The sequence below is a fragment of the Aphelocoma coerulescens genome, chromosome 1 (assembly GCF_041296385.1).
Source record: "Aphelocoma coerulescens isolate FSJ_1873_10779 chromosome 1, UR_Acoe_1.0, whole genome shotgun sequence".
Lineage (NCBI taxonomy): Eukaryota > Metazoa > Chordata > Aves > Passeriformes > Corvidae > Aphelocoma > Aphelocoma coerulescens.
Window position 1 is genome coordinate 28,589,078 of NC_091013.1, and position 23,471 is coordinate 28,612,548.

Consider the following 23,471-nt stretch of genomic DNA (forward strand, 5'->3'; position numbering starts at 1 on the left):
AGACCAGACAAGGGCCACGGGGAGGCTGCGGGCGCGCTCCTTTTCCCCGGGCACACTGTGCGGGAAGCGGGCTCCCTGCAGGGAACACGCTGCCGGCAGCCAACCGCGGGTCACGGGGAGGCTCGGCCCGCGCGCATGCGCCGCCGCAGCTCCGGCCGCGGCCCGGCAGGGAAGGGGCGGGCGGGGGAGCGAGCGCGCGCTGCCGCCGCTGCGCCTGCGCGGGCGGTTCCGGGGCGGGCGGAGCGGGGCCGAGCGGAGCCGTGGGTGGCCGCGGCCGTGCCCGGCGCTCTGCGTGCTGCTGCCGCGGGGTATGGTGAGCAAGGGGCCGCTGCTGCGCCTGCTGACCGCCATCAACCGCAGGAGGATGAAGCTGCTCATGGGGCTCGCCTTCCTCGCCTACGTCGCCTGTGAGTGAGCGGGGATGGGGGCGGGTCTGGCCCGGCCATTCATTGCCCGCTGGCACGGCTCCCCCCGTGCTTCCCGCCCGCGTTGAGAGGGGGGAGAGGAGGAGGAGGAGGAGGAAGATGTGGCGGCGGCACCTCCCGCACCGCGTTGCGCTGCCCGGTTGCGGGGGTGCCGCAGCGCGGCTGCTCGAGCCCCGGCGGGGCAGGGGCTCCCCGCGGCTCTGGGCGGCGAGGCTCAGGGTTCCCCCTTTCCCTGCCCTGCCGAAACTTTCCCGAGTGCGGCGGGCAGCCGCGCCGGGCGTCCCTGTCAGTCGTCGCTCCCCTGGCCCGTCCCGAGGGCGTGCGGGGACGGTGCGAGCGGGACGTGGCTCAGGGAGTGTTTCCGCAGCCGCTCTTTCCTCAGACCGCGCTTTGTCCGCCCCGATCGCGACCTGGTAGCGGTGAGCAGCCCTCAGGGAAGTTTTTCCAGGGTAGGCCTCGTATCTGGTTTTTGTAAAATCCTCCCAAGTCCTTCGGGGGCTAAAGAAATGTTTGTTTATTAACTCAGCGCGTAGCTGGAGTCTTAAGAGCCGGGAGAGAGGCACAGAGGTACTTGAGAAAATCTTAGAATAGCCAGTGACGGGGATGTTTATGACTTCACTTACTAGGAGTGAGTCAGATAGATTTTAAAAGGATTTAAAACGTTGTCCTGTCAGCTCTCTGCCCTTTCTTGTTTTTTTCTGTTGTATTTTTAATTTATTTTATTTTAGCCTGTTTTCTTTTCATACTCAGGTAGATGCCTTGTCAGTTTAGGTAGGGAACAAGTGATTCTCTTGATGCTTGAAAGCACATATAGGTGTGCTAGCTTTGGGGGTGACTGCGCATCCCATTTAGGATCCTCCCTTTGGATTTGGGAAGGTGGAGAGGTACAACACAAGTAATGTCAGAGGGGTGGTGTTTCCTAACACAGAAACACAGCAATTCCCATTATTACCATGTGTTATTGTCTTTACTGGACTTAACTTCAACGGTAACAGCAGTATCTAAATAGTAATGTTTCAGCTCTGACTTTCAGGACACTTTGTTTGTCCAAGTGACTTCAGATCCCTTGCATCCTGACAGCTTAGTGTCTGTTCTTACTTTGAAATGCTTGCATGTTTTGCTAAAAATGATAGTTTTCAAAACCGAAGTTAATAGGCTGCTGTGAAAATACTGATTTGAGTGGCAGTTGATGTGCTCATTGGGACCTAGCTATTGATTACATTCTGTGGATAGTAGTTGGTGTTTGCTTTATAGCTTTGTGAGTAAAAGTTAGCCTTAAGGAGAAGCCTTCAGACTACTTGTTCTTTGGGATTCAGAAAAGAAGTGGAGGAGGAGAGGGACTGCAGGTCAGCGTGGCAAAAAAAATGGCTTGGAAAGGGAATAAGTTGGTGTCTGATGGGAATGTGTTTTTTGCAGATCTAATGTGCTGTGCTTTTCCATATTTTGACTAGAGATCAAAAGTAGTGGAATCCTTAGGTGTCAGCTACACAGTATGATGTGGTAGCAGATGCCACTGGTCTGTCAGATTCTAGAGAGAATATTTTTTGTTTGCTTTTCTACAGGAGTGGTTATTTATGATCCCATTCACATTTCCTAAAAGGGTACTCCTCACAATGTTACTGAATCATCACTATGCTCTGCTTGCAGTCAGATAATGCCCAACTGAAATAGCATAGAATCTGAGAAAACTGAGCTGCTCGTGTAGGTGTATGTGCTGGCACTTCTCACATTCCTTCTTTCTGAAGTACTCTCCAAATGACTAAGTGTTTTTAGGCTGTGCGCCTCTTTTCCATGAATTTCCATTCAGTATTAGGGCATGGGCATTCAGACTGGGAGCACATTTTACAGGGAATGAAATAGTTGGCAAGTACATTGTTTTTTTGTGAACTAGAGGATAGGACTTTTTAAATAGTGCCATTTTGTCAGCCTGCATGTGAAACCCTGAGCAAATGTTTTGGGAGTATCATTTAGAAAAATGTCTTACTTCATAGGAATGTTTTGCCTTTAAATGCAAATTTGTTACAAAGATGCCTGAAGAACTTCTCTGTTGGAGTTTGCAAACTAGAGAAAGAACTTTTTGCAGACGGTTGAAAGGCTGTGAACTATTTCACTCTCAGGACTCGAGTGGCCCTCTTGGTAGTTTCACACAAGTTGGTGGATGGCTGGGCTGTCTTGGGTATGTCTGCTCCACATCATACAATAACTGAAATTTCTTTGTTGTGGACCAGATGAAGGAACTGGTCTGGACTGAGATCCCCCTTTTGTGTTACAGCCGTTTGACAGTGTGGGTATTCGACAGCTGCTTTGGCCCACCTTGAGGAGGTGGTGCACAGTGGTAGAATGGGAAGCTGGCAGGGCTGTTGGCAGTGTTGCCACCATGTGCTTTGCAGGTCTGCAATTAGGAGACTCTCTGAAGGAGTCTTGTTTACTTTGGTGGAAGTACCACCATGGCATGAGGTACACAGTCAGGGTCATATTAAAGATCCTTAGAACTCTTTTATGGACTTCACTGGTTTCCGCAATAGCACTTAGAGCCAGAAAGATCCTTGCTTTGGATTTGGATTTGAATTTGGATTAAGGTAGCATTTGATGCCTTGTTTCTGTAAATCTAACTTACATTAATTTTAAAAAATCATTCACTTGAAACAGTGTGCTATGCATGCTTTGTATGTATAAAAATAGAAGTCAAAAGAAGCATTTCTATGCAGCAGGCAATTAAAAACTGCTATAACTTAAGCAACTATTTCCTGGGAAAATGAAGTGAATAAAGTTTAGCATTTAACTGTACCTTTCCTGTAAGCCCTGGGTGAAAGGGGATATGTTGTTCCCCATTGCCCAGGTGATGAATTTGGAGATACTGCAGCTACAGGCTGTCTGGATCACTCTGTAATGTCAGACTGCTACTCAATTTTTTTTTAATACTCTTCATAATTAGCTTTGTTGACTCAACTTCAGTGCTGTCTTCTTCTGTGAACATTGCACAGCTATACTGTGCTACATATAGTGGGAAACCTTGCTCAGAGGTTGAATTTGCATTGCCCTTTTAAAGGGACAAAGTGTTCTGCTCCAACTTTCCTCTGATTTAACCCCCAGCAAAATAGTGCAGGAATGCTAATGCTAACCAAAGTGGGGTGGAGGGGCATGTGGAGGTGGGCTGAAACAAGTTCTTTCAGTCATGAGCTCCACTTACATCAACTTAAAGCTGTTGCAAAACCACGGCTTCAGAACATGAGGTGATTATAAACAGAGGTGAAGTGGGTTTAATTGGTTTTTATTGTCTGTAATGGGAAATATAGACAGATCATAAAATAGCAGTCAATTAAATGGATAATGTTAAAAAACTTCAGTGTCACCACAATATGAATAACTTATATACAGGCCAGGAGTTTTCTTTTGTTTTTAAAAACCCCATCTGTTCATGTGTTGGAATGTCAGTACATAGATACCTTAAACTCAGCTCCCTTGGAAGTTTTAGATGTTTATTCAGCTTTATATGGACATGCTACAGTGGTACTGTCTTTGCAGAATCAGGAGCTTATTTAAGTGGTTGGAAATACACTTAAAATCTTGTAGCTGGGATTTAAAGACCAGAGCTCATCAATCTGCATGGTTTGCTTTAATCTTGATGCTACTGTAAATAATCTACTGATGTTTTCATATGACACAGCAGTTGCGTGTTCTTAATGAAAAAGTTAAGAGCTCTATTTCTGGTAAAGTAGAACAGTTCTTTTTACTCATTTGTAGATCAAATAGTTCTCAGGAAGTATATCAGTAGTCTTGTTCCTTTTCCAAGGGGAAAATGGAATAGTAGGGTGCTGTCATGAGATCCAAGCTTAAGACCTCATTTCCTTTTTAAGATAAATTATAGCACAACTATTAGAACAACTTAAAAATGAAATGTCAAAATAATGTGAGGGAAGTACATCCTGTAGTATAGTGGCTTGACTTTTCACAGCATTGTTAGTTTCCATGGTTGTTATCCTTTGTTTTACAAGATTAGCCATTTGTTTTTGTCAGATTTTCATCAGCTAGGAAGAACACAACGTTCTCAAAATATCAAGGTGTGTGTGAGCTTTTCAGTTTGAATCTCATCAGCCCCTCGCATGTTGCTTGTCTTGCATATGTTCAAAACAAAGGTTAAATGCTACTTAATGTTTTGTTTTGATAAGCTTTTACTTCCACTTTTTGTAATAGAAAAGCAGTTATCAAGTCCGCCCTGTCCTATTGCTTCATGCTGTCTCAATGTTATTCAACATCAGAAATTTTCCTTCCCCAGTCATTTTATAACTAGATGTCAGGATTGATTGGCCATGGAAGAGTTAGAAATGGTTGTATAGGACATCAGGCTTGCTTTCTTTTTGTGTTAGCATGCCATAGATTCTCCACCAAAAAAAAATCAAACCCAAAACATTTGCTGGCTGGGTTTGTGCCCTGCAGAGCTGCCTTTCATTTGTGGGTTTATGTAAATAAGTTCACTGTCGTAACAGCTTCCAGTTCCCTGCTCATCAGGCTTGCAACTAGCTGTACTTGTGTAGCGTATGAAAATTTGTTCATGCTTCAGTTGTTTGTCAGGAATAGATGGACTCTGACTATGCCTTGCTAGCCATGATGTTTTAAAATAATTTTTGGCATCCTGGAGAAATTAATCTTACAGTTCCTCTCTTATCTCCATTTAATATTTGTCTTTAATCTTTTATCTCCACTTAGTATTTGTCTCTTCTGCAGCATGTGCAGGAGACAATGCTGTCATCATTCTACTCAAGGATGAACACTCTTAGAGCTTTCACCATCTTTACCCTCTGTTTTTGCAAAGGGGGCTATTTCCCTGACATTTATATTGCTTATTTCTTTTTTTCTAAGGTTGGTTGGCCAAAGCAGAGTTTGGTTGAAACAGGTAGTTTTCAGCATCTCGTTTATGGACTGTAGAGAGGGAGAGGTGGGGGTTATTGCACCAACTTTCCTGAAGGGGTTTGTGAAAGGGGGGTGGGAAAAGTGAGTTTGTTTCAGTTACAGTGCTGACCATTGGAAGATTCTGTGAGTCCACTGAAAACAATCTTAGCAGTCAACAGATGGGTCAGTGGAGGAGCAGTGGTAAAGAATGATATGCTGAAGATACGAAACAGGAAGGAGTAGTAGCAGTGAACAGAGAGCTGGAAAAAAGACTTAATAGAAAATTTCAAGAGAATTTTCCATCTGGGAAACTAAGAGCAAAATTCAGTCATAAAGTGATGATGCTAATTGAAATGTAAGAAAAAGTATCCTTGGCTACCTTCCCATCCAGTATGAAGCTCCATTAACTCTTGTAAAGAAAGAAAATTTGCATAATGTTATATCTCACAGCTGTAGGAGCGTATTGGTTTGCCAAGGTTTAAGTGTTTGTTCTTAAGAGAGGGTAGAGGAACTTCCTGGTGATTGTGTTGCCTTTGTTTTGCTAGGTGATGACTAGCTGAAGGGTTGACACAGAGTGGTGGTGGTGGTCCTGTCCAAGATGGAGAGCATCCTTCCCTTAACAAACCCTGCGTCCTTGCATCTAAGATACTTCTCACATGGGAAAAGCTACAGTTCCTATCTGCTGTCTTTGATTTGGGCCAGGAACTTTACTGTTGAGCAAAGCATCAGTTCAGGAAATACACCAAGAAGAACTATTTTCCATACAGAGATCTGTGTAGACTTACTAGAGGTGTATTTTTTTTTAATCTTTTTTAATATTCAAGTTGTTGTATGTTCCCCAAAGGCATAATCATAAACTTCACTCAGGAAGGTGACATTTCTTAATACAAAGTTATGATTAGTAATTGTATGTTGTTATCTCCACTAATATTGCAAAATACTCTCATCAGTAAAATAATTTTCTAAAGCAAATTAACATACTGCTGGAATTACAAATGGAATACAGCTGAGACGGTTTTGTTATGGAATATAGACTATAAAGGCAGTTTGAAATACATTGGCCAAGTCATAGAATGGTTTGCATTTGATGGGACCTTGAAAGATCATCTAGTTCAGCCCCCCACTGCCATGGGCAGGGACATCTTTCGGTAGAACAGGTTGCTTAGAGCCTTGTCCAGCCTCACCTTGTTTCCAGGTGTGGGCCATCCACAGCTTTTCTGGGCAACCTGTTCCAGTGGTTTCCCGCTCTCATAGTAAAGAATTGCTTCCTCGCATTTTAGTTAAACCTACTCTCAGGCTAACACCATTGCCTCTTAAGGGTCCTCTCACTACAGGCCTTGGTAGAAAGTTTTTCTTCATTGTTCTTATAAGCCCCTTTTAAGTAAGGCCACAGTAAGGTCTCTTCAGAGCCTTGTCTTCCCAGGCTCTCCCAGCCAGCTCTCTCAGCCTGTCCTCATAAGAGAGGTGTTCCATCCCTCTGACTGTATTTTGTGGCTCTCCTTTGGACCCTCTTTAACAGGTCTATGTGTTTCTTGTCCTGGGAGCCCTAGAGCTGTATGCAGGTGGTGTCTCATGAGAGTAGAGGGTAAGAATTACCTCAGTTGATGGGGTGACCACAATTCTTTTGGTGCAGTCCAGCATATGATTTGTTTTCCGAGCTGAAAGTGCATGTTGCCTTTTCATGTCCAAATTTTCTACCAGTACCCCCAAGACCTTCTTGACAGGGCTTCTATCAGTCCACTTGTAACCCAGTCTGTACTGATACTGGTGGTTGCTCCAAGCCAGGTGCAGGACCTTGCACTTCACCAGGAACTTCATGAGGTTCATGTTTGCCCACTCCTTAAGCTTGTCACTGTCCCTCTGGATGGCATCCCTTCCCTCAATACCCTTAACAGCTCAGTGTTATCTGCAGACTTGCTGAGGATGCACTCAATTGCTATGTCTGTGTCATTAATAAAGATGCTGAGCAGTACTGGACTCAATACACACCCCTGATGGACACCAGTTGTTACTCATCTCCCTTTGGGCATTGAGCCCTGGATGCAGCCACCCAGCAGCCATCTCTTGAGCAGTCCATCAAACTCATATTTCTCCAATTTAGCCACAAGGTCTTGTGTGGGAAGTAAGTTTCCTAAAGGAAAGAATTGTTTTCTTTACATTATTTACTTTATCTGGAAACAAAAACCTTATTTTTTCTAGGAGACTGAAGTTGCTGAGTGACTGTGGAGAGTCATATTTAAGCAAAATAACGCCACTCTTTTGAATGCCATTGCACCTCTCTGAAATGGAAAGTTTGACTGAAGCAATTCACTTTGGCTGTTCAGAGCTTATGAATTTGCTCTAGAAATTCAGATTATGACTGTATATCAATTCCTGTTATTCCTCCATGCTGTTTCTGTTGATAGCGAAGTCTATTTGTAACAAACATTACCTTATAGTCTTTTTATTCTGAGGAGCAGAAGTTGAAAAGAGGGCAATACAGGGAAGAATTCCTGTGCTTTCAGCTAAAATGCTAATCTACTTAGAAAAAAGTGTGTATAAAAGTTTCTTTAACAGAGTGTCCTGAAAATGCAAACAACAAAGCAATTGGGAAAGAAAATGGTTTTAAAAGAAATTGCATCTGGTTTTGGTACAGCTGGCTCTCTATGGGCATCATAGTTTTGCTTCTTAAAACATCTGTTTTAAAATGTATGTGATGCTGAAACTAGCGTTGTCACTTATAATTTCTAATTGAGTGTGTATTACTGTTGAGGACCTGTGATAGTTTATGACTTGATTTTAATGTCTTTTAAAGAGACTCAGAGAAGAGGGACAAAGGTATAGACTTCTTTTAGGATTGTGTTTTTTCCCACCTTCAGGTTGTGACAGTGTTATTTTTCTGGTTCCCCACCCCATTGTGGATGAGTTAAATACAACATGCAAGGTTCTCGTAGCGTAGTAATCTGTATTTTATAGAAACCTGTACAAAAAGTATTATTGCAGATGACAGGTGCAAAGGACATTCAGGTGAAAACATACATCCTATCCTGTGTTCTCAGGATCTGGAAAGATAACATTTGCCTTCTATGAAGTGCAGCTGATCAGAGTTAAAAGTCTGACTGTGATAGGGAACTGTCCGTTTAATAGTACTCAGCAAAACTTCAGCCAAGTGCTTGGGATTTCTGTTGTATTTTTCAAGTGTGATTTAACAGATTTTGTAGTTTGGTTTGTTTGGGTTTTTTGTTTGTTTGTTTGTTTTTTTTACTTAATGCAGGCAGGGTTGGTTTGTATCCAAACGATAGCTCCTGGAATATTCCTTTGCTGACAGTATCCCAGTCATTGCACTCCTCTGCATCCAGCATCATTTCAGAAAGAGGCTTCTCGAGAAAAACTGAACAAACTTTTCAATTTCCAGGAATGTAAATATATTCAGTTAAAAAAAAAAAAGCCGCATTCTTTACTCATATGTGACTAATTGTCTTTTGTTTAAGGTAGGTTTGAGAAGTCTGGAAAATCTACAACAATTTTAATGTAAGGCTGTGCCTGCCAAATAGTTACAGCTTAACCTCAGAGGCTGGGGAAAGAAGCAAAAAAGTATTGGGGTTTTCTAAAAACCCTGGGTGAATAATGTTTAGCCAGATAAATGTAAATACCTCTTTAATGACAATACTGCAATTAGTGCATTAAGAAAGAAATCTTTTTTCTAGAAGAGGCTCTTTAGAGAGTTCTTCATCATTTCACTCAAGGTGTGTTGTTCTTCTCTGGAAGCTATCACTTTAAAGTGTAATGTCTGTTGGAATGATTAATGACTAATGTATTTTGCTCTTCACGGTACTTGCAATTTAACCTTGCAAAAATGCTTCAATAAAAATTATTTCTCTCATTTTATGGAAAGGTTACAAAGGGGAAAAAGCACCTCAAAACAGATAGGTGTAGTCCTATTTTGACTCCTCCTACAGGCCATTAAACCAGGCTTTAATGTGTCTTACCACAATTCAGATATTCTGACGACTTCCCTAATGGCAACTTACTATGACCTTAATCAGCCACTGGGTGAGGTTTACAATCAGTCTTTGGAAGAATAAGTGGAACCTCTGTCTCTTTTTCTTGTAGGTGAGTGTCTTAATTGTTAGGTTACAAGCTTCTGTCTAGTCCAATGAATCACTAATTCTTCCCTTGCACAGAGGTTCAGTAGATGGCAGGAAGATTGTTTGTGAATGCTCTCTAGTTGGATGAGTAGGAAGATCTTCATAGAGGATTTACTGTGTGGCTGTGCGAGGTGAGGGTGTTAAATCTCTACAGTCTGAGAATTGGCACAGGACTATTATCCTGGATTAATACTTTTTGGCTTAAAAGATTTGGCTTTAGACTTGAATTTTTAAAACTGTTTTTTACGGTGAGCTTCTGGGTTGTTAGTGTTTGGTCTAATATGGTCCGTTAGGACTCTCGTGCTTTTGGAAACTTGGGTTTATGTGTAGTGCCCAATTCATGACCTTGCTGATGTGGAAGATTTTTTTAACCATCCATGTTGGCAGCTTTTGGGGCCTGAAGTTGGTGGGCCTGTCAAGTGGTTTTGTGATGTCTGTAAGGATTTTCATCATTCTGCTTGTTGATTTGGACCTACTTACCTCTGTGTTTCCATCATTCTTGCCTGAATGTCAGACTGGCCTTGACATAACCTTTAGGGCAAGGAAATCCTCTGTGAGCCAGAGTTGTGCTGCTGGTTCTGCTGCTGGGTAAGCTCGTTATATAAACAGCTGTGTATTTGGAAGAAAAACAGCCAAACCTTATTTCCACTCTTGTACGGAAATCTTAGCTCTGATCCCTTCAACCTTGGTGTAAGCTCCATTTGAGCACCAGTAGCCAAAAAGATCCTTTTTAGAACTGTGCATTCAGAATCCTTTATGAGGGCAGTCAGGATGTTGAAGCGAGTTTTTGCAATGTCTCTCTACACGAGAGACTTCAGGGTTCTTCACATAGCTCTGTGTGATAGCTCCTCTGTGCTTAATTTTGCAATTTTTAATTTATTTTTTTTTCAGTGGTACCCAAATATGCTTCATAAAAGTTTAATGCAACTAGTCATGTACTCCAACAGAACTAGGATATCATCAAACACAGTGTTTCTGGAAGGATGTGAATCCCTTCCCTGCTGTGGACACTGAGTACACACAAGTCACATGTTTTCTTTAGGAAGCCAGTTCCTTGTATGCAGTGTGGCTGCACTGTCTTTTGCAACAAAACTGGGAGGTGGTATTTGTGTTGCAGCTGGCAGTTCTTTTTTTTTCTTTTTTTTCCCCAATCAATTCCTACTTTACCAGCTAAACCCAGATGCTTACTGCCACTGCATAACCACTTAGATTATTTGTATGGGTTTCTCTAGCCCAGAAAAATTATTCGTTATAAGTATAGCTCAGTTGTGTTTAACTGGAGAATTTTGTACCTGTAACTGCCAGATCGTCACTGTTCACTGAAAGAAACAAAAGTGTTTTTCCATTAATGTTATCATACATAATTCTAAAATCCTAGCCAGAGGGTAAATAACTTGAATTTAACTGTGCTCAACACTGTATCCCTTTTTCCCCCACATTAAATTTACTTTATCTAGTTAACGCAAAATCCAGGGTTTTTTAAAAATTCAGTTGGATTTTATGAATCATTTGTTCTAATATAAAGCTTCCCTATCTTTTGCCCAGAAGATGAGAGGAGGTTTTATGATATCACTACAGATATCACAGGGCCCTCCTACAGCTTATTTCATAGTCTGTCATGGATTCCTTTGAATTACTCTTTGGGTTACTCAGCAGCACTCAGCACTTAGGAACAGTTCAATAGCTTTGCCATCCCCTAAAGGCTAGAACAACTGCATTACTGAATCCTCATTTGTGTCCTCCCCACTCCTCCTCCCTGGGAATGTTTCATTTCTCCTCTTGCCTGGAAGGTGCCTGTGACTGTAGCAGTGGTTTTTGTTTTGTTTCTGTAACACCTCATCGTCTGCTTGAGCTCATTGGGTAATAGTGATGGAAATGTACGTGCAAAGCCTAAAGGTAGGCAAAATACTTTACTAGCTGCTACTCGAGACCTGCAATACAGCTTGCAAAATCTGTGGATACTTCAGAAGCTTTCTGTATGTATGTTAATACTGCATATAGGCTACTCCCTAAGACCCAGTGTAATTTGGGTCCTTAGCTTGAGCCTCGTCTGTTAAAGAGCAACTTCAGAATGATTTTTCTGGAGATATTTGGGGTATATTTCCTATGTTGCTTGTTTTGCAGAGTCCCTTACATAACTGTTCCATGTTAACCTTGTTTATCTTGATGATGTGAAATTGTCAAGTCTTCCTTGGCAGTGTAGCCTGGTTTATGGCTTCTCATTTTTTCACTTTAAACTGTATTCTGTGTCTTAGTTGAAAGTTAAAAGGAAACTCAGTGTTCTTATAGTTGTCTTATAATCACCTAAACCCTGACCAGTTTCAGAAGGTTTTTTTTTTCTAGTAGAAAGTAATTTGGGCAGCTGAATCTTTTGTGAACCTAAAAACATCTGGTACATCTTTGGTTTTCAATTTTATATTGTGATTTATCTTTCTATAAAACTTTTTCCATACAAACAGTAATAAATGAATTTTGTTTGCTTACTGAGGCATTTTAAAAGTTATATTGCTTAAAAGTTACAATATATATGTATTTAGAGAAAGAACATATGTGCATACAAGCACTTGCTACCTTTAATGCAGGACTCTTGTGGCACTTCTTTGGACTGGTTCAGCTCTCACCTGTAATGGCCAGTCTTTTGTGACTCTGCAGTTTCCAATTTGTGTGGTTCAGGTCTACAAGGCTTCTTTAGTGCTCTTCTCATTTTTTCCAACATCCCTAATAAATAAGTTGTGTTCTGGTTTATTTAATCTGTGTGCAGTGACAAATTACAGTTTAGATAATTCCTGCATATTTTTTACCATCTCATGTAATCTCATCAGAATTCCACCCATACTGTAAAACTGTGTTCTAGACACTTGGGGGGTGTGTGTATGTAACTTACTTAGATAATTTGTGATTAACATACTTAATATTGTCTTAAATGCTTTCTGAGGATAAAAGGAAAAAATGACCTCATGTACTGCTATATGACATTGTAATGTTTTTTCTCTTCTTATTTTCCAGCTGTATGGGGAAACTTTGTCAATATGAGGTAATGTATATAATTTTTGTATTGAATATCCTTATGTGTAATAAAATTAACTTACCTTTCCCATCAATACATACAAAGTAGAGAGAAAAACAGCAGCTCACACTGTTGTTTGGGTGGTTGCTAAGCAGCTGATACCATTTTTTTAAATACAAAGTGTTCTGTCTCAAAAATGGTTGAATGTTTGCTATAGATCTCGCCCAGGATTTTACTCACACTTCATCATCTGCCTTTTTTTGCACAAATTCATCTTCTGATTTTGGCCAGTTGGTTGGCATGCCTGGTTGCATGGGCTTGGATTCTGCTTTTCCTCAGCACAAATGTGACCATACCTCAGTGATAATGTGGGCTTAAATATTGAAGAGCAGCACATTGTCCACTGCTTGCCATTATTATATTTCTGTACCTAGAATCAGAAACGTGCTTTGGAGAGTTTTTCCTCCTCCACAGTTAATTGGTAGAGAATCTGGTGGTTTAACTGCTGAAAAGCAGAAAATACTGCATTGTCCCCTAGAATTTTTTCTTTTAGAAATAGAAAGACAAGCAATATGTTTGCAAAACATTCAGATTTTCACGTTTCTGCTTGCATGTGAGTTTGTCCTCCAGGAAAATTCACAGCTGCAAAAGAAATTGAAGAGAGTATGAGGACAGCTTATTCCTTACAGCAAAGTCATTGTATATAGAGGACAAAATATTTTACTGTGCTGTTTTGCTAGTAAAGGGTTTTGGTATTCTGTTGCCACGGTTAGCAGCACACAGTAAGGAAAATTTGAGACAAAATAAGAAAAAATATGAATTTTCTCTAGGCTCTAATTCACCCAGGACAGCTTACCCTGGGGTCTGTTCCTATGCCAAGTGGTCCACTCTGCTCCTCTTATAGTTTCCCCCTGTTGCTGCAAAGAGTGCTCAGCTGTCAAGCAAACAGCTGCTGAGCTGCTGTGGCTTGCAGATGGGGATATCATTTAGATTACCATGTTATCATGACCAGCGAACTATGGCAGCTTAGCAGCTGTTTCATGAGCAGCTGAGCATTTCTTAACGAAGGACAAGAACCTCAGAGAGAGGTTTAAGGAGGGTGGGTGGGTGTGGGATCCAAGGTGTTTATTCCCTGATAAGCCATCCTTACAAATTCTGCCACTACCTTCATCTGAATTATTATTTGAGATGTCCTTTATAGAGCTGTTGAGGGGGAAAATTATTTCTGAAGGTCTGATGTTGATCCTCAGCTAACAAGAATTGCCTTTGTTAGGAGGAAATGCTCATTAAAAAATAAACTGCAGAGTGCCAGCCCTTGAGTTCCAGGATTTGTGAATAAAAAATAGTAGGAACTATTTTTGAGGGGACCTTTTAAAATTCTGAGGGGTTTTCCAAATTTTCCTTGCTCACTTATAAAACAGGAAAGGCTATCTGTTCCACCGTTGTTTGCATAGTTTTTTGTAAATTTCTGTTACTTGGGAAAACATTTTCAAAATCCACCAGGATAGCTTAATATTGCTTTCTTATAGTAAATTCATTCTATGGAAGCTGCAGGGGTTTTATTTGCCACCAATGCAACAAATGACAACTTGGTTTGAAAAGATAGTTCAGGGAATGTTTGTCTTAGTGTAGGAATTTACTGTATTCTTTAGAGATAAAAATAAATCTGGTTGGTAAGGTCTTTGCCTCAGTAATAGAGTGAGCTGACTTTTTAAAAAGATGAGAGTTTTACAGAGGGTTATGAAGGGAATCGTTGCTCTTACTTGTAACAGTGTGGTGTATATATATAAATATATCTGCTTAACAAAGGATCTTCTGTTTCTGTAGGTGTAATGAGTTCAGGACCCAAGTAAAGGACCTCTGTTTTTCACTTGAAAGAACTCCATTTTATGTTGGATACCCATGAATCCTCTAGTATGCAAAAACTTACTACTGTGAGATAAATAATTCCCCTTTCAGAAGGTTTCATTTAAAAAAATATATAATTACACAAGTGTAAGGAAAATTGCATAACCTTGATACAAGAGGTAGAATTTAAAAATACATATTCTACATTTCTACAACTTTACTCAAGAGTGAACATAACTGAATAACTTTACACAATCAGATCCTAAATGAGACCACACAGATCGGTGCAAGACACTGGCCTTTTAGACAGTACTCTGTTTTCACAAGTTACCATGACATACTTCATCCTTGGCCTCATTTCAAATGAGTAACATTCGTGTGAAAAGTCAGTATTGCCCATCAGGCAGTTGCTGAAGACACGTTTTAGTGCAGTTGGGGGGTTTTTTCCCATGTGTTTGGTAAAGTTCGAAGTCAAAGTGAGATACTTTTGCCCTTCTCTCTTTTTGATTGATACTGTAGTGGCATTAAGGGAAAATATTTTGTCAGCATACAGTAAGCAGAGACCCTCAAAGAGGGTCTGGGCCTTTGCACAATAAAGTTACATTCAAAACCAATAATTAGACACTTTTCTAAAATGAAGTTAATTTTCTATGTAAAATGAATGTCATTTTTATTATTACTGTTCTTTCCTGTGGGCTTGGTTCAGTTTCTGCCAAACTGATGGATTTCAATGGAAATTAGACCATCCACTTTAAGTCGTTCTAATTATGTCTTTGAAATAATACTAACTTGGAATGTTTTGAGGATGCTGTTTTAGCATGATGCAGGTGCAGTGGAGCAGTTATTGCTTAGGTATGGATTACTTTTTTTCTTTTCTTGCCAACAGGTCTCTTCAAGAAAATGGGGATCAGAAGGTGGAAAGTAGAATAGAGGAGGTTAGTTTTCTAATAGTTGTAATCTGTTTTATCTTGAGGACTCCATTTCACTCATTTCATATTGAAGGGCTATATTTAGTTTTCTCTCCTTACTCTTCATTATGCTAAAACCATTCAAAGCATTAGGTTTCTGTCTGTACCTCAGTTTTTTAACTGTTCTTTGCTCTAGTGGAGTTTCTAACACTGATCTGTGACTCTGCTTTATTTTCATTAAAACTTTTCTTGAAAGTGGTAGATCTGCTGATGAATTTGCTGTAGAGACTATGGTAGAATCCTCCCAAGAACTGCTTTATTTGTTACTGAAAGGATGTACCCACATTCTTTCCTCTGACTCCCTTACAAAATGTGAAGTATATATAAGGGGCCTTACAAATTTGAAGGTGTCCAAAATTGCTTTGGTTTGTTCTTAGCTAACGATCAAAGATAGCAATGTTTGTGGTTGGGGAGTGTGTGCAGTGCCAATGCTTTAAGCACAAGTCCTGGCAATTTCTGAAGTAGACATGGGTACTGAACATATTAGTGGTTCTGAACTTCTGTACCAATACCTCTGAATTTCCATTTCAGCCTCAGTTTGTTGTGAAGTATTAAGAATGTGTGCAACAGATCTTGCTCCAAATGTTTTAGGCTTCCAGTCTAATAACAATAAAACAAAGTATTAAATAGATAGAGAAGTCCTTGAGGCTGATACCCCTTACCCTTGTGTGGGTGTGTGTTCCTGTACTAGTGTAGTCTGGTCTGCCTAGTGTCTTGTATTCCAGCAGGTTTATATAGCAGTTGTTCGCTTAAAATCAATGGAGAGCTTGTATTCTTAGTTTGTCTTTTGCATTCTTCTCTCTTCGTTTTTTTGTTTGGGGTTTTTTTTTAATTCTGGTAAGTGTTGCAACAAGCATTGTGAAAATTCCAGTTGTTTTAAGAATGGTGAAATACTTGAAATTCGATGTGTAGATCGGAGTTTACTGTAAGGTCTGAGAAGTTGGGCATTTCTGGATCTTACTTTAAAGCTGTATTTGTATAATGTCTTACACTATCAGAATAACTGTTTCAAGAACTATTTGCTGTTCCCCAGAGCTAAATATTTAATGAATATAAATGGCAATACCATATCATTTCCTTTTAACACAAATAAGCAGCTTTATTCAGTTTACGAAGTTCCTGAATTGTCTAGCTCTAATCAGAAGTATTTGTATAAAACAAGTTGACAATGGTTACTGATGTGCTGCCACTTAGTACCAGTTAGAACCTCTGAGAGCTTTCAACTTATATATAGCCCTAGAGGCTAAATTTTGTGACAAGGCTTTAGTAAACTTAAAAACAAGAGTTCAAGGATTCCTGTAATTCAGCAGGACTGTTAGAAATTTGGGTCCTGTGATAAAGAAACTGAAACTGATGCCAGCTTAAGTGATTCTCTCTTGTAAAGCCATGAAAATGCAAACAGAAGTCTTGGTAGGTGAACCATATTTTCTAACAAATTTCCTTTGAATATTTTCTTAAGCCTAAATATACCCTCAAATCATGATGTACAACATATTTAGTTACTTAAACATGATGTATCTTAAAATTTGCATTGCATGTTCTGAGAGAACTACAGTCATTTCACTGGAGCTAATGTCCCTCTCTCTGTGCCTGTGTCCTCTGTGTGCTTTCCTGTTGTCCATTTAAATAGTTGAGGTTTAAATTACTGTCCCATTGTGCTGTTGCTGGTTATAGATTACCTTTGACAACCTTAGACAAGTCACTTATGACTCCACTTTGCCAAATAGGAATCATAACATTGAATGTCCTTGTCAAGACTATGGTACTCGTAGCCTTGAGATGTTTTGTTTTCAGTGGTAAGCTGTGGGATTTTCATTTCACACTGTTATAGGTGATTTGATTTTTGGTGGAAAGGGTTCAAGATTTTTTTTATGTAAAGGAGGCTTTTAAAATGTAAGTTTCCTGGAATGTCTTCAGTAAAGATCTGCATAGGAGACTGTTCGCTATGATTTTTGCTCTAAGGCAACTTGCTATGTGCATGTTTTGTGATGTGGATCTTGTTTAATTCTTCAACGATTAAATGTTTTTCCTTTATTTTAGGCTGTTGCACCTCTAAGGGAGAAGATCAAAGATCTAGAAAAAAGGTATGTCATCTGCTGAATTTAGGAAGCACTCAAAGGCACAATTTCTTTTCTGTAGCAGTCAGGTCTGTAGTTGTAAGCTTGAAATAAATTTTTGTATATACCTTCAGCATCTTTGAGTTGTTATCATATGTAAGTGAGGACAGGGCATTGAATGCTAAGACAGTAATGGTTAAGGTATTCAGGCTGATTGATCCTACTAAACCAAGCTGGGAGTGCTGTACTCTTGTAAAGTTCAAATCCTGTGGAGGAATTTGCTATTTGGAGTCCAGCTGATGAATGGATTACTGTGGTTTATGTCTGCTAAGACATGCTGGTTTCATCTTCAAGAGACTTAAAATATGCTTTACCACAGTTTTCCCACACTTGTGATCGGTTACTGTGGTTCAGCTACTGTACAGTGATTCACTTGTGCATCTTAGTCTCTGTATATGCTTTGGATGAGCCTGACTGACCTGCTTCCCTCAGGATTTGTAAGGGAATGTGTTATCCCTCACTCTGCCTGTTTGCCTTTGTGTCAGATCAGTTCTCTAATCTGGGCATCCTCATGGACAGATGCTTTTCATCATAAAATAAGGTCTGGGTGGGAACTGTCAGCTCTGACAAGGACTTGTTTCTTTTGCCAGTGGTACTGTTTTGCAGGTGACTGTTGGTATCCCAGGCAAAGCAGAGAGTGCTGCATTGCAAAGGGCCGAGGCTGGGTTGTCCAAGCAGTACCAGTAAGCCCTCAGGGGGTATTGCATACTGGTGGTTGTGTGCTGTTCCTCTGGAGAGGGGACAGAATACCATTGTGGCTGGCCAGGGATATGCTTGACACCTGCAGTGCTTTGGTGTTCAGAATTTTGTCTTGTCAGTGAGCTGCTGCCCCTCCTCCTCCCACCCCTCCTGGGCTGTGAGGAAAAAAAAAAAGGAGAAAAAATTTCAGTTCTGTTTTTTACAATTGATTTGAAAGGTTCAGTGACCTGCCACATGCAGTTTATTTCAGTTAGAACACTGATCTGATTGCTCATCTCTCAATGTGCATGTGAACTTCATAGTTTGAATTAGGCATATATTGGCAATATGAAACAAATTGCAGATTGTGTCACCACCTTGACAAAACATTCAGTTGATTTATTTAATCTGTGTTGATAGTCCAGTAAACCTTCAGCTTCAGTTGTGGGTAATCCAGGTATTTCTTCTGCCATCCACAGAGGACCTTTGTGGGAGGGTATCCTGATTGGCTCTTTTTTATTTAATAATTGTTGCTCATTTGAAAAAATACGATGAGTTGTTGAGCAGAACCATTAAGTTAAAACTTCTCCCAGAAGCTATGTAAATACTCTTGCCTTTTCATGTGTATTGATAAGTCTTGTTTCAGACCTCTAGGAAAAATGAGAAAGAATCAAAATATTTTTTTACCTCTGTATGAACCAATCTGGAAATTATACTTTCACAAAAGGGGGGCTCTTAATATTGTCTTATTATTATTTTTCAAATAATGTAGGCATTTACCTCTGGTGATTCAGCTGAATGTGAGTTGTTGCAATTAATATTTTTTAAATTTTATGTCTATGTGAAGTGACAGTAAATAACTACTCACTGTCAGATGCCTGAAAGCTGATCCAGTTTGCAAAGCTTACTCTAGTGTCAATGTTTTCTTACCTCATAAGCTGATAAAACCTGAAAGCAATCCATCTTCATGCTTTTGAGAAGCAGGAAAGACAAGAATTCCTTAATGCTAGTCTCATGACAAGAGGTTGTTTAACTGAGGCTAGAGCTGTAAAGTTTTGTTACGAATTTACACAGCCAAAGCATTGCCACGTAATCATCAAAGCAAACATTAAGTCAAGATAAACTCCATTTTGTTGCCAAAAGGTCATCATTTGTCTGCCAAACTCTATCCCGCTGTCTGTAAACTGCTACTGGTGTAATGGAAGGAGCAGAAATGGTTGTGAGGTCCTTGTGGCAGCAATATGACTCCAGGATGGATTAATGCAACCTTAAAATAGTGATCTTGGAAATGGAGGAGAGAGACTTGCCTTGCATCTAGTTATTTGGCACTTAAACTTTTTTTGAACTCCATAAATCTCCTTATGAGTGGATTGTTCTCTCTGTCACAGAAAGGGTGTGTTTTACATGTCTGCATTGTGCTTGTGCACTGCTGTCTTTCACTGCTTCAGCATAAATCAAAGAAATTGTTAGTGACCTGTATGTAATGTAAGGCAAGTGTAGGTAGCTTTTTTTTGAGTCTCCGTGTGTGGCTAATGTTGGAAGGTTCCATTGCCATATTTCCCCTATCCAAGAAACTGAAAGCAGCTTTCATGCTGTGATGAAAATTGGATAAAGTACAGAAGCATCTGTGCTCTGGCACTGAAGAATTCCAAAGTTGAGCCAGTACTGCAGGTTAGAAGCAGAGGAGGAGGTGCTTCAAGATCACAGTTGTAGGGTCAGTTCAGTCACCGTCTGTTTGTGAGTATAGCAAGATGTAATAACTCTTGGCATTTTTGGCTCCTGCGTGCTACATCAGGCTGCATCTCTAGCCTGTGGACTTACTGGAGGAGAAGAGTAACCATAGTTTGATTTTTGTGCAGTGTCACACTGATATTTAGTTAAGAAAAATCTGTGGTAATAAATTGCCAAGACTATGATGCTAATTACTGAAATAAATAAACAAAATTCACACCTTCTTTCAGAGGACTTTGTTGCTGTATGCAGAATGCATGCCAGGGAGGGAGAGAAGTTCATCTAAGGTTTGAGGCATCAAGAGATGAGCACTTTAGATTCATATGTCACATAATTTTATGGTGGTTTTGGTTGAAGTTCCTGTAAAGAAGGTGCAAAAATTAAATTACATTAGCTTGAAAATCATCAAATAAATGGCAGTCTAGCTATTTCTAAGAAAATTAAGATCAGTTTTCATGCTGAATAAGCTCTCTCATAGAAATTGTTGAAGTATCTTAAAATGTATTTTTTCAGCATTCTGATTGTAAACTTTATATTGGTTTTTGTAAAACCTTAAGGAGAATTAAAACTTCATGTTGTAAGTTTCACATTGAAACTTCAAGAAGTGTTTCAAGTCAATGTGGTAAGTCAATACAACTTACTTTCTTTTCCAGAGCTTTTAAGAAGGTTGTTTGCCTTTTAAAACTTTAAAAAGAGGTGTCCAATCACTGCTCATGTTTTATTTTTCTAGTCTCGTGTGATGTCATGCCTGGCACTAGTTCTGCTCTCAAAAGGTAGAAGTCAGGCGACTCATTACATAAAATCAGGCAGAAATTTTAAAAGCACTCTTTGCAGATGGATTTTGATATTTCACCGTGCATAGGCATTGTCTTGTCTTGATCCAGATCCTTTTTTAGAATAAAGGACTAAATATACTCTTAGCAGAACTTCAAGAATGGGAGGTTTTCAGAGTAGTTTCTCACATTTCAAAGACAAGTATGTGGAAGAAGAAACAAAGCTGAAACTTACTTAGTTTTTCTTCTTTGTTTTGAAATGTTCTATAGTTTCACCCAGAAATACCCACCAGTGAAATTTTTATCAGAAAAGGATCGTAAAAGAATCCTGGTAAGTTGGTGTTTACTTGGTGGTTGTTTTGGGGAAATACCAAAATTTCTGTGGAATGTAATCTGTTTTGTAGGATTAAAGACATAAGACGGGATAAAGGAAATTACCTTGGATGTCATATTGTGTTGTACAGGTTTTAAGGCAGTGCTTCACTTACTTGTGTTGATGTTCTCAAACTCAGCATATAAACAGTAGACTTGGACTCTGCTTTTGAAGTTTGTCTTGCCAATTAAACTGCTCTCCGTGTAACTTCTCAGGGTCACATTTCCAAAGAGTCTCTGTGTGTGCTCCCAGATGGCTTAAACTTGCAGAGACCAGGAAACTTTTTAAGCACATCTTGACAGGAACCTTGTCTAACCAAACTGGGCAAAATCTAGTCATAAGGCTAGAAAAGAAGTTGCTATGGAGGGAATGGTTCATCTCTCTGTTTCTTCTCTGTTTTTCCTGTTATTTTGAAGCCTCATAAGCAGTTGAGGATGGAAGAGGATGGCAGGTTAAGTCAGGACAAGTAGTTGTCCAAGGCATTCTTAAACTTAGTGAATTGTGTTGCAAATCAACTTTACAGTTTTGTCTGCAAACACTTTTGAAGTTATCTGTGATCTAGATTTTTCCTTGTTTCTGTTTGTCAGGGTGGGGGGGCAGGGGATTGTCCCCCTGTTTTGAAGGCAGAGAAAGTATAGCTACTTGAGATGTGTAAAATAGAGTATGAACTTCTGTCTCTCTAGTAGAAAGTAAAGTCTAGGACAAAACCCTGCAGCATGCCTAACGTAGGTGGTGCTTTTGTTTGCTTTGACTTCAAAATTTTGAAGGAAAAACTGAAAACGTGCAGATAAAGTTATTTTACTGCATTGTTAGGCAATAGTCTTCATTGCTATTGTGAAGTTTCACCAAGAATTAAGCATTACCAAATTAGTTTAGTTCTGCAATGGTGTTCTGTCATTTTTATGACAGTCTGAAGGAGGGAGACCTGTAGACTCCCAGTGCCCCTGTTGAATATAGAAAATAAACTGAGGAAAATAGAGAGAGGTTTAATTCTAAAAATTCCTGAATTGTGTACTTCATGTATTTGCAAGGGTGATAAAGTAACCTTAATGTCATGTTTTTTGTGTAAGTGAGAATGTACTTTCAAGAAAAGTGTCAGTGAAAGCTGTTAACAGGCTGTGGAGCTCGTAATGTTCACTTCCAGACTTTGCCACTGAAAGATACTGTATATTTTGTTGAAATCTGTTGCTTCAACAGAGATGGCAAGTAGTTGGAATAGGAGTGTTTTCAGCTGACCTGGAGGTGAATAGCTTTTCGGTTCCTCGTGTATTTTGTAGAGTTTAAAAGACTGAAGAGAAAGCTGGCCAAAAGGAGTGGCAGGTTGTTTTGGCCAGTTTTGTGCCAACTCAGATGGGCATTCATAGGCCTCCTGCCCATGTGGACAGTTCCCTTCTGTTACAATATTGCTGTCATAATCCTAGGGGAAATAATCCATGTTCTTTTGAAGAAGCTGAAGTTCCCATAAAAACCTTGCATGACTCTTCAAAATTCTCAAGAATTGGCCAGCCAAGTGAATTTTGCTAGATCATGTGCTTTGTATTTTGTTAATACTAAATCTTTTCCTAGAATTCATTCTTCATTTGATTTTACTTTTTTTTTGTTCTGACTGCAGTCTCCAGCTCCATCCTGGAGATCCCCACAGCACTGTCCTGATCAGACAACAGTTCTAGCAGTTATTTTCTATTACACTGCATCTCTTTGGAGATGATTTCTAGTAGTGGTGATATCTCAGCTAAGACTAGATGTCCTGTCACTTTCATTGAAAAGAGATATTCACCTTGTTGTGCATGATTTATCTATTTCCTGAGTTCTCTGCAGTGACTGGACCAGAGGCTTTCACATGCAGGAGAAGGAATTATGTTTTTGTGGAAGATAGTGTTGCCATTGGTTCAGTCTGTTGGGTGGGGTTTTTTCTGAATTGAATGTATAGTAAACTGATAAAAGCAGAAAACAAGAAAATTATATTAATTTCCTTATAGGACATAAGATGTTTTGAATCTGAATGCACACAGCAGCAATGAACTTGTGTAATAGATAGACAAACTTTTAAGTGTCGCTAGTGAAGAAAATTATCAGTAATATTTGTGCCTTTTATTGGGTGCTGAAGTTACCAAGCATACTTGCACTACTAAGTCATTAAATATTTTTATTAATGTTGCCTTAATAAAGAATTCCTTTTTAAGACCCAAGTGCTGGTGTTCCAGTTCTGATGTGGATATGATTCATGTACAACTTATGATTATGTAGATTAATATGCCATTGTGATTTGCAGGAAGTAATATTTAGAAGTTATGCATTTATGAGTGATTACAGGAAAGTTGTACAAAGAACTTCAGTGATAAATCATCTTTTTTTAAATGTTGCCTCAAGTAGTGATGAAAAACATAATTTACACAGTTTTTTACTTTTCCAGGGGAAATTCAGCTCCTTTTTCAATCATTTCTTAAGTTCTTTGTCTAACATCCATGGAAGCGATATGTTAATAAAGCCAACTTAGATTTATCATAAAAACTACTGGTAGGTCTAAGGCAGTT

At 39.6% G+C, this 23,471-nt stretch overlaps 1 protein-coding gene across 3 annotated transcripts in view; it reads left to right on the top strand.

The window, feature by feature from the left end:
• Positions 1-238: 238 nt before the first annotated feature.
• UXS1 (UDP-glucuronate decarboxylase 1) overlaps positions 239-23,471 on the top strand; it is a 57,347-nt gene continuing 34,114 nt past the window's right edge. Inside the window, exons 1-5 of one of the 3 annotated variants that reach the window (XM_069005084.1) lie at positions 239-407; positions 12,449-12,476; positions 15,184-15,232; positions 17,306-17,349; positions 20,835-20,895. In XM_069005084.1, the coding sequence (XP_068861185.1) occupies positions 311-407; positions 12,449-12,476; positions 15,184-15,232; positions 17,306-17,349; positions 20,835-20,895 (279 nt within the window). In that variant the 5' untranslated portion in view covers positions 239-310. The remainder of the gene's footprint in view (positions 408-12,448; positions 12,477-15,183; positions 15,233-17,305; positions 17,350-20,834; positions 20,896-23,471) is intronic. The other 2 variants (XM_069005092.1, XM_069005101.1) reach the window with 2 other exon arrangements.